At 36.1% G+C, this 12273-nt stretch overlaps 1 protein-coding gene across 1 annotated transcript in view; it reads left to right on the top strand.

Annotated features, from left to right (window-relative positions):
- The window catches only part of LOC118753172, a 177076-nt gene extending 171375 nt beyond the window's left edge, over positions 1 to 5701 (top strand). The window contains exons 5-7 of the mRNA XM_036488045.1: positions 85 to 922; positions 1590 to 2203; positions 2412 to 5701. Coding sequence (XP_036343938.1) covers positions 85 to 922; positions 1590 to 2203; positions 2412 to 4649 — 3690 coding nt within the window. The 3' untranslated portion in view covers positions 4650 to 5701. The remainder of the gene's footprint in view (positions 1 to 84; positions 923 to 1589; positions 2204 to 2411) is intronic.
- Positions 5702 to 12273: the final 6572 nt, after the last annotated feature.

Below are 12273 nucleotides of genomic sequence, written 5' to 3'. Positions count from 1 at the left end.
TAAAACTCTCTTGTTAATTCACTTTTTTATATAAGTAATTTACCAACTAACATCTCATTTTCTATACACCCCCGACCATTTTAGGATTATAAGAAACCTCTCGAAGAGAGCAACCCACCTGTGTTGAGCGCCTCCAAGATAGCTACACTCTTTCATCGCTTACCCGAAATTCTGCAATCACACAAACTATTCCGCATCTCACTCGCCGAATGTGTACGAAACTGGGATCGTGATGAACGCTTGGGCGATTGTTTCGTGAATGCCTTCAGCAAGCCGCGCATACTCGAAATCTATTCAGGCTTTATAAATAATTTCTCTGCAGCCATGGAACTCGCCAAAATGGAAGAGAAACGCAAATCAGCGCTAGCTGACTTTTTTAAAGTCAAACAAATTAGCGCGCATGATCGTCTCTCGTTTTTCGGTTTGATGGTGAAGCCGGTGCAACGTTTCCCACAATTCATACTCTTTCTACAGGATATACTCAAGTATACGCCACAAGGTCATCACGATCGTATGTCACTACAATTGGCACTAACGCAATTGGAGCTACTCGCCGAAATGCTAAACGAACGCAAACGTGAAGCGGAACAATATCAGGGATTCAAGGAGATGTTGGGTCACATCACCGGCACCTTCAATGCACGTTCACTCACCTCGACAGATGGTAATCGGCCACGTTACCTGTTGCGCGAGGATAATGTCACACATGTAGAGTTCAATCAGGCTGGATTTATTGTGAAATCGAAGCAACGTCGCCTGCTGTTGCTCAATGATAAGGTCATTTGTGTTTCTGTCGCACCGAAGCAGTCTCATGATTTTGGCGCTACCGAGAAGCTGAGTTTCAAATGGATGTACCCCGTGACGGATGTAGAAATTGTGGATAATAGTACTTCTGCGACGCTATCGAGAATATTAACTGCTGGTGTGTATTTTAGTTTTGAAAAATTATTTTTTATACTTAGTACTTATTCTTGAACATTTCGATTTCGTCCCTGATTACAAATATCAGTGCCTCTCTGAGGTGGGTCTAAGCAGTCACTTCTCTATACACACTTATCCATACACATTCCCTCAAGGAATAATAGGAAGTGGAGAAGTGGGTTGAGGAAAGAAGCAGTGAGCATTTTAACGGATGGGTCGAAGCTTTATGGGTGGGTTTGTAAAGGGATCTTCTGCCATGACCTCCCCGTCAACAGGGGAAGTGGCTGCCATAAAAGAAGTTGTAGACACTCTGCTCAAAGGTGCTAAGGTTGAATTTCGCACTTCGTAATCAACACTGAGGAACTTTCAGGCATTGATCTTAGCCGTTTCTGTAATTTCGTATTTAGCTCGTGGCGTTTAATAGATTGATCGCAAAGAACCCCTCCTAGTAAGTCTCAACGACCACCTAATATGACGAGACACAAACTTGTGAAAAACACATTTAAATACTGAGCGTGTTGAAGATCATGACTTTCCGCTTCAGGAGTTCAATCCAGTCGGTCAGCCGCAGGGCTATGAGCATTACTTTAGCTTTAATAGCTCAAACTAACTATATGAAAAATAAATTCCCATCGCTAAAATATCGACAACTTTCTTTCTATTTCCAGGTCTCAATCGCGGCGGAAGTCTCAAATCCAATAGCAGTTCCTGCAACAATAGTCACTCCAACACGCTGCCAATTAATTCTGCATACTCACATGGCGGTCACTCGCTCGACAGCTCACCAGCTGCACAACTCACAAATGGCGCCGATAATCTCTGCTCAGAAATGAGCACGCTCATGTATGACTATGAAGTAATCTCACGCATACACGATCTCGTTGGTACATTGAAAGGCAATTATAAAGAGCTCAACACGAATACCACCCGCAATGTTCTAAATACCATACAAGCATCCATACAACGGAAAGATGAAGAAATGGCTTGGGTGGATTCATGTTGCCTACAATTGATAGCACGCAATAAATCGGGCAAAGAGGAAACCTACACATTCCAGACACAAACACCGAATGTGAAAAAGGAATGGATTACGGAGCTACGTTTAGCACAATTGGCATTAGATCCGAATAACTCGCCCGCCTGGGAAACGTCAACCACAACAGAGCCAACAGCTTTTGGCAATAGCTACGAACAACAGCAACAGGTGATGCAGCGACAATCAACGAAGTTGCCACTTTTTGTTAAGGCGATACCAGTCTATAAGTCACAGCATCAAACTGAGGTGAACTAACTTTACAACTTTAAGGGCTGGTTTCTCCAACTCGACTTATTCATTTTCACCATCTAGGCTAAGCCAAAAATTAGCCTACGTTTTAATCAGCTTATTCTTGACTAAGTCCAAAAAATGGCTAAACTAAATTAAGTTTAGTTGGAGAAACCAGCCCTAAGTATTTTTAATAATGCAATCTTTCAATACTTTCACCTTGTAGGTGCGCTGTGGATGTTACTACACTATCGCTAATGACTTAAAGCTCAGCGGCAACGCACGTCGACGTCACAAGCAACAGAATTACCTATGGGTCTGCACCAGCGATGGTACGTCCTCTCACATAGCAGTGCTGTCGCAGCATCATCAACAAGCTGGTAATCTTCGTGATGTTGGTTCTTTCGACTTGGTCGAGTCACAAGTTATCGCCATGGAGTTCGTAAAGGGGCTGGATAGCGGCAAGAAACGCGAGGAGCATAATAGTCTGCTAGGCGATCTTGTTTGGATGGGCACGGACAGCCGTAAGATACTGATATACTCAGCACAAAATCCCGAACAGGAAGAGCAGCTGGGCTGCTGCACTGTACCTGGCGCCGTAACTCGAATACTCTATCACTTTGATGTCGTTTACGTGGCGCTCTCGAATGCCATAATGCTCATCTATCGTCGTTCATACGATGGCGTGTGGATGCTGAAGGATCCGCAGGTAGTACAGCTGGGTGAATCAGGTTTGCCAGTACCAAGCCTTTTGCCAATCAATATGAATATTTACGCCTCATGCGCGAATCGCGTCTATGTACTGAATGCGCTGAACGGCGAGATACAGAAGAGTTTTGAAGTGCAGCACGGCGCCAACCAACAGGTCAACTTGATGGCACATTCTGGCATTGGACTTTGGATTTCGCTTAAGAACTCTACTGTCCTGTGTCTTTATCACACAGAGACCTTTAAGCATTTGCAGGACATAAACATAGCTTCGAGTGTGTTGCGCAGTGACAGCAAGAAAGAACAGGCTGTCAATAATAGCTCCATTTATGTAACGGCACTCATGGCCTGCAAGGGATTGCTGTGGGTAGGCACAAATGTTGGCATTGCAGTCACCGTGCCGTTGCCACGTTTGGAAGGTGTGCCAATCATCAGTGGCGGAATCAATATGTCATGTCATGCACACTTTGGTCCTATTACCTTCTTGTTGCCGCTGATACCACGCGTATACCCAAGCCACAAACAACCACCGACACAAACGCTGCCTGTCGCCTTTTGCGCGGAGCCAACTGTTACGGCGCCAAGCATGGGTGACGATCTACAATTGCCCGCAATAGATGCCGATCCCAAAAAACTCACCGAAGCCGATCTCGACGAATCGACAGTGATACTACGCCGCGACCTGCCCAAAGATGAGTCTATATCGGGCACGGCTTCACCTTCAGCTTCGATGTTGCGCGAGCTTAGCGTGGATGGCGACTCAAACGCTTCGTCACCGCGTTGCTCCAAATTGGACAAGCAGAATTCATTTGATCAATCGTTATCGAAAATACGTGTTTCACTCATAAACTCTCCCGCTTTCCATCGCAAACGTTTCCGCGATCTATCCTCCGATTCGGCGCGCATGGCCAAAACACTGCCACGCGGTTTCAACACAAGCATGCACTCAAACACCAGCACTCTCAATCACGGTGAACATGGCTGTTGTGACGTCTACGGTCTGTATGGTAAACTGATTTTCGTGAAGGAGGACTACGATGCCGAGGAGGGCACGCAGGGTAATCTCATGGACATGATGTACGAAGGCATGCGTCGCTCCGACCCCGAACTGGCTGCCATACCTGGCAAGGTCAGCACGCTTGATCGTCGCCTACGCATGAAGGCCTCACGCCCACGTTCACTCGATCTGTCCAACTGGTCGGTGGACTCAAAGTCCTCCAGCTTGTATACATCATCGGGCAGCGAGGAAAGCATGGGCATTCGACTATTCGGCGGACGTTCAGTATCACGCAACAGCAGCAGCGCTAGTCACAAAACCTCAGGCAATGGCAGTGATTTGGGTAACATATCCGAGAATGGACTAATGACCACCGCCGAAATTCAGCAACATCACAGCACACCCAAGTCGGAAGATGGCTTCAAGTTGTTGGACATAAAACAAGCGAAGAGTACTGGCATAAGCGCTGCCACTGGAGCATGTACCCCACCGCCAGCCGCCGCTGTGGCGACGCTCAAACGTAAACAAAAGCAAACAAACAAACAACAGCAACAGCAAAATGCTGACGGGCCACGCACAATTCTTACGCTAATGGGTGGACGCGGCTATTGGCGACATGTGTGGTACAACAATGCACATTCACCTGGCAGCGGTAGCGGTAGTAGCAACAAAGCGGCGACACTAAGTAGTGGCGCCTCATCACCGTTAATCGCTAACTCGAACGATGCGCACATCGTGGTGTGGGAGAAAAAGTTATAATCTCAGGAGTTCGAGTGGCGCCCGTTGCAACGCATCGGACGTCGCAGTCGTGTACGTTTCCGAGGTAGTTACAAGTCGCGTGAGCGATACAATGGTCCTACAACTAACTGTGGGCTAGGCGTGTTGAGCGCAAGCACACTAAATATACGAGGCAAGGACGGTAGTAGTGGTGGTTTTTCGGCAAGTAGCAGTGGTATGGGATTCAAGCGATTTGCGAAGCTGAAACGTGGTGGCAGTCTGAAGGAGTTTTGAATGATTCAAAATCAATTCTTAACGGTAGTAGTTGTAAGTTTAATGAATTTATTTTTTTTTAATGAACTAAAGGAAATGTTTCATTTTGTGTAAAAAAAAAATGAATAAATAGTTAAATTTAAGCTGTACTGAATTGTATTGAACTTGATGTTTACTTGTTGTTGTTACATAGAAATCACTTAAAGAAAATCAAAACAAACAAGATTGTGCAACTGAATTATATAATAGAGCGAAAAATAGTTTAATATACAAACACACACACATGCTTACACAGATATTGCATATATATGTATATACATACATATTCATGTAAATATATAGTATAAATTTAAAGTACTGAATCAAAAACTGCTGAATGTAAACCATATTTACTTGTATATATGGGTCAGGCCATGTGAAATCGACCAATGGTTGGAATCGACCATTTTTGGTTTAGATGAATTTTTGTTAGAAATTTGTTTGCACGAAGTTCTACCAAAGTTACGCAAAACTGTAAATTTCACAATTTCGGGGGCTTTACAAATGTATTTTTTAAATATCTCGAAAACTATTTTATTTAAAAAAATGGTCCTGGTCTCATTTTTAAGGTGATACTTAGGGCTATAACGAAAAAAATATATATATATAAGGAACGCAAAAGGTGAGAAAAATTTACGGAATTTGGAATTAAAAAACTCGAAAAAGTAAAATCTTATACAAATCTATAACTAATTTTCTTATGCAATACCTCTAACTGATCTTAAAAATCCTGAAATTTTTAAAATGATTTTTTGAAGATATGAATTTTTGAACTTTGAACAAAAAAATGGTAAATAAATTCTAAATAAAGTTTGTTAAAAATTTGTATTCAATTTAAGTTTATTTTTAGTTTACTTTGTAAAATAAAAATTCCAAGTTCAAAAATTCATATCTTAAAAAACACCGTTTTGAAAATTTCAGGATGTTTTAAGATCAGTTATTTTTATATAGCCCAAAATATCACCTTTAAAATTAAGTTCCGGACCTTTTTTGTAAATGTAATAGTTTCTGAGATATCCAAAAGTAAGCTTGCAAAATCCGAAAAATGGAGAAATTTTGAACTTTCGAAATTTGTTTCCTTTTTTTTGTAGAACTGCGTTGTATGATAGAAGAAAAATGCTCGCCAAAAGTAATGGTCGATTTCTACCATTGGTCAGTCTGACATAGACTTTCCCGAATGATTTTTTAAGCATTACTACGCATATTTTATGTGAAGACCCATATACATAAATATTATGAAAATATTTTTACATGGAATGGGTTAAATTTAAAATATAATTATTGCTGCTTTTTTGCGATACAAATTGGATTTTGTCAGTCTTAAAAAATTTACTACTGCTTTCAAAATTTCTTTAATTTCCTAGTTTTCGAAATAAAAAAAGCGTTATTTTTAAATTTTTTTCTTTAACTATTGTATTTCATGAAATTATGTATATAAATTTTCGGTTTAGACGATTTAACTTCTTTTTAGAATGATTAAAGTGTTTTTTTTTTGTTTTTGATGGCAAGACATTTAATTTGTGTCGGGAAATAGCAATTATTCGACGCAAATTTTTGTGAATTTTTATAAAAATAAATATAAATAAAAGTAAATGTACAGAAAAATTTGTATGAAGTTTCTGTAAAAAATTAAATTTTATTAAAAAATGCACTATTCTTTTAATTTTAAATGCGTTTTAAAAGTTAAACGCGGCACTAAGTGTCAAAAAAGAATCATTTAAATGTATACGTGCTATTTATGTAAGAACCCAGTGTCAGCCAAACGAAACGGCAAATGAGTACTGAATATGAAAATATATGAAAAATCTTTGGCTTGAGTTTGCTTTGGAGCAGTGCCAGGCAGCCAGTAGCCTCGCTACTGTGCTAAGTATTTTGCCTGGCACTACTTTGGAGTCAAAGTGAATGCTTTACGAAAAGTTTTAAAGCATTGCATGGAACCTTACATTGGAGGAAGAAAGGTCTTAGAGTCGTACCAAAAACAGTAAGACTGCCGAAATTGTCAAAAATATAACAAACCTCTTCTCTGAGGGCAGCATCTGGCTTTGGAGTAAAATATTTAGTTTCCAGTTGAAAGTCTTTTTTTATAAATATATGAAAATAAAAATGTGAGGTATTAACTATTCTCAAGATTTTCGCTATTACTGAACGCGAACTGTTACGAACTTTTGAATATATGTATTTATTTTAAACTCAGCTATTCAGTGCTATCAACGATAGCATTTTCGGAGACTTCACGAAGATCGAATTGACGTTGAATTTAGTTTCTGTAATGCTTATCTACTAAAAAAAATGCATTGAAAATTGATAGAGAAAACAGCTCGGTTAAACTCTAATTATAATCACTCCAATCTTATATGCTTTGGCTTTTCGTCCCACGGTACCCACAAAACCTGCAGTCCATTTTATTCAAATGGCGCCTTAACTTGCGGTGTCCTGTCAGGCAGCCAGTAAGAGTTCTAAGAAACTCCAGGCTACGTGCAAGAGTCTTTCAGAGTTCCTTCTGGAAGGAGTTATGAATGTATTCGACTATCTCATTGCCTTTGCCTTCCGCAAGTGGCCAGCAATCAGAGATTTCTAGCAAGTGGTTCTGCAGTGTATACTTTATATGTAACGCAGATAGGCTCCTTCATATCCGGTTACCCACCACAGCGTCACCCTGTTATGGGCTCCTAGGCGGTTCAAAATAGTTTTACAACTTTCCACAAACTTTAATGCTGCCTAACTATACGATATACAATTTATTCTGGCCCCATTTGTCCTTCTACGAAGACAATCTCGAATACAGTCTACTATTGCGAAGACTTCCGCCTAAAATATAGTTCAGTATGTGCCCATTGGTAGACTTTTCTGGAATCTTGGTCCAAGTATGCCTGCCCCAGTATTCCCAAACACAGATATTATCGCTGTACAGCAGTCCCTTTCAGGAATTCTATTTTTGTAGGGCTTGGCTGAGGATAATTTCAGTAGCATGATGTATGTGAGCTTGATCGCGGGATCATCCAGGGATGGCTTGAGAACCTACAAATGATCCCGAAGATTCCCACTATTAATGCTGGGCAGGCGTAGGGCGTTCCAGCAGGCGTTGAACAATTGAATACTGCTCCGTGTACAGACACATATAAACTTGGTTCGGGCGTAAGATGTAGAGCTAGCAAACTGTCTGGTGAATGAAATTCATAAATCCAAAACGAAGTTTACTTGTAAATATTAAGCACGCGTCAATTTTTTTCCAAGAGTTACTTCAACAAACTTCACGAATACTTACTTCTTGCCACTATTAGCAATTTACGGTCAACTAAGGAAAATCGAACGAACGATTACGATTAATTCACGATTCACGATTAACGATGTGCCACCAATATATTCTCCGCCACAAAGTATGCTTGTCCACAAAAAAATCGATGTATGTTTCAAAAAAGGCCTGTACGCGAGAGTAAGCGTGGTCAAAAGAAATGGAAAAAAAAATTGTAAATATCTATATATTTGTAAATGTTAAGTATTGTCCGTTTGCAACTTCAACTTACACATGCAAACATACGTACATACATACATATGTATATTTGAATATTTAAACTGCTGCTTTTGTTAGCTGTTCAATACGAGTAGCATATAAAAGTTCATTCTCAAATTATTTATACGTATTGTTATTGTAATTTTTGCACTACGTTATGCATGTTAAATATGCTTACATTATTGCCTTAAATTAGAGAACAACATATTAACAAAAATATTCAAAAAGAAAATAGTGATTAGCGAAAATCAAATGTTAAGTAAATGTCTGTTTTTGTATACATCAGTACATATATATATATATATGAAATATATGTATGTGTGTATACATAAAAATAAAAACAACAAATTTATATATATTTACAAACTATTTTATGTGTATGTACATATATACAAACTATACATATATTTGGTAGTTAGTGGAGGCACACTTTTCCAGGCTTTTTGTATTTTTATATTGAGCAAAACTGATCGTCTTAATACAAAAAGTACGCATGTACAAATGTATGTGTAAATGCGCAAATCTTTAGAAGTAAGAGCACAATTTGTTTTAATTAAGTATGAAAAATCTACATTAAAAAAGTTAATTGTTAATGAATTTAGATGCGTACAGTTAAGCTAAGCTTAAATGGTTAGATACCAACATATTTTTGATTAATGAATTTTTTGTAAAACTAAAGTAAAATTTAATTTCTTATGCTAAATTTAGTTTGTTGAATCAAAGTTTTTTAATTTAATTTTTTTTTTTTTTGCAAAATAATTTTGAAAATATTTTATTTTTAGAAATCAAATCTCTGCCAATTATTGTTTTCGAAAGCTGTAAAAAAATAAGTATACTTTACACCTACAAACATACATACATAACTGTACATACATTGTATAAAAATACATACTGCTCAATTGCTATAGTTTCATGGTTTCAAAGCTACTCTGCCCAGCTGCAGTGACGACCTTTTTGTGTGTTGCCAGCGAATTACGAATTAGTTCTGTGTCAAATCAAAACAAATAAAGCAATTTTATCTGCGTAGATATTTAATGCTAAAATAATCTATGAAATATGTATGTATGTGTTAAAGAAAGTTTTCAATGTTTTAGAAATTAACTGCATGCCTGCAAGTTATTTACTTACTACAAACAATGCCACAAATAACCGTTCACATGGTGGCTTCTCTTTTTAATGTTCACAATATTTTTCGAGTTAAAATTTTTTTTTTTTTTTTATGCTAAAACCAAAACCACATGTTTGCGTTCTATTATGAAAAACTTGCAGTCCTTTTGCCACGCCGAACACAAATTATATATCGTTGGTAAGCTTAGAAATTTGCGAAAGAAAACCAAGTGCTACATTGTTTAAAAAATGCAATTTTTTTTTGAGTTTTTTTGCAAATAAATATAGTTTTCACCAAATAGCACGTAAACGGTTCTAATAGGTCAACCATTTTTGATTCTCTATAATAAATGTAACATGGGATAAAAATTTTGAGAAAACTTGTGACTCTAAGTAAAAGGCGTGAAATTTGCATGTTTAAACTCGTGCAATTCAATAAAAAACCATGGTGGTAGAAAAAAATCGTATACATATTGGTCACTAGTAAACATAGCAACAACGTAGTGGAGTTTTAAAAAAATGCTTACAAGCTTTTTTCTGGTACACTTGGCGAATTTCGCCCCATATGTAAATAAAAGTTTTAAACTTAATAAAAATTACAGAAAACAGACAGAGAAAATATTCAAAAACCATTTTCAAAAAGTTTTCAAACTTAATTTTTAGAACATTTTTGGGTATGCAGATTTATAGATATAAAATTTTAGTATTATAAAATTTTAAGCGTCTGAAAATTCGCTTTGATTTTTAAAAACTTTTTTTCTGTTGTTAAAGCTTTTTTTCCATATAAACATGAATTTCTTATAGAAAAAATCTGCAGAAAAAAAATCACAAAAAATCAAAACATGGAACTTCGAAAGTGTGATGAGAATTTGTTTTTTTTTTTATTTTTTATAAAGCTTCAAACTTTTATTTACACATATAGTTTTTCTAAAAATTCAGATTTAAAAATTTTTGTTGCATTTCTCTAAGTACGTAATAAGGTTTGAAATTTATTTCTATTAAAAATGTAAACTAAAATTTTATGAGCTATAAAACTGCATTTTTGAAATTTTGATGAAAATTTTCTAAATTTTATTTCAACTTCATTTGATATGGTTTTTCTAGAAATTCGGTTAAAAAAGTTGGAAATTTTGAATTTCGAAAATTTTTTAATTTCAAATTTTATATAACATTTATATGGTTTTGGTTATAGTTATGAAGCATCAACAATGTTTTTATGAAAAAATTAAAAAAAAAATTTGGTTGAAAAACATTATGAATATTACAAAAAAATACCACGTGAACGCTTGTTTGAGGGATTGTACAAGCAACATACATATGTATAATACAGTGATACTGCTAGTTGCTAATACAACATATCGAGGGTTTATATTCAATGCCTGCTTTCAGCACTTTTCATAAAAATTATGTAGATTATGATTTCTTAATCCAGCCGGGCCTTAACTGTCATATTTGATATTGATTCTCACTTTGAAAATCAATAGTAAATTATTCTAACAATCGATTAATAAGGCGATGACAGTTAAGTCAGAGTTGGACTCTTATGTGCTGAAGAACTCAAATTTGTCAAATAGCGGGCGTTGAATATACTACATAAGCCCTCTAATATTTAACTTTAATTGTACTCGTAATGAACTTAATTTTTATTTCCCCTTCTGCCCACTTACACTGTTTAGCAAAATAATAGAATTTAGAAGCGAATGAAATATAAAACATAGCCGAAGTATAAAATCGATGTGTTAAACGAACTTAGAAAAAATTACACGAATAAATTTTTTGGCAGTGCAGACTATGGGTAAAACTTGAATACAACAATAAAGGTAACTAACATATTAGCATGCTACAATTTAAAACGACAAGCAAATTTATTTATTACATATTTTACACAAAATCTGTAATCAGTAAAAAATAATGTATACCCATACCTACACATATAATATCAGATATGTTATAGGACGATTATATGTTTAGAATTCTAGGTGATTATTGCTGCTTATTATTTGCAAGTGAGTAAAAGTGAATTAATTGTACTAAACAAGTTAAAAATAGTTGAAAACAAACTGTTTATGAATTTTAAACAGATCAAAATGGAATATAATATATATTAAAATAACTTGAATTACAAATTAAATAAATATTAAGTGACACAAATTTATACAAATCTACAATACATTACAAGAAAATTTATACTTGTAACAGCAACAAACAACAAACAATACAACACATTCACAATTAAAACGAATCAAACAAATAAACAGCACACGAATAAATAGATTTACATACATAGTATATCCACATCATTGTACATTTACTTCTCGTGAGTGTATGTATGTGGTCGGGTAGGTATTCATTTGAATTAAACAAATATACATACAAATATATTATATATGTATAACGCTGCATTATTGAGAAAATTATTATCAAATAAAAAAATTAATATGTGTATAAAAAACAAATAAACTAAAACTCTGTTTCATTCGATTGCAATATATTTTGCTATACATTTTTATTTAGTACTATCTAAGGTGGCGACAATCCTGCTTACAGGGCTCTTACACGATATGTTTTTGCATACATAAGTAAATGCTACTTTTTTAAATGTACTCGTAAGTATCATACATATATTAGAACGTATCCGAAAAGTAGCATTTACATATGGAAATACATATCGTGTAAGAGCGCTTTTAACAATTTTGGCAATTAAGCAACGCTCCACGTTAGCCAAAAATATTCGTA

This window comes from Rhagoletis pomonella, unplaced genomic scaffold (assembly GCF_013731165.1).
Source record: "Rhagoletis pomonella isolate Grant_MI unplaced genomic scaffold, Rhpom_1.0 Rhpom_scaffold_00002, whole genome shotgun sequence".
Taxonomy (NCBI): Eukaryota; Metazoa; Arthropoda; class Insecta; order Diptera; family Tephritidae; genus Rhagoletis; species Rhagoletis pomonella.
This window is presented reverse-complemented; position numbering and strand designations above follow the sequence as displayed.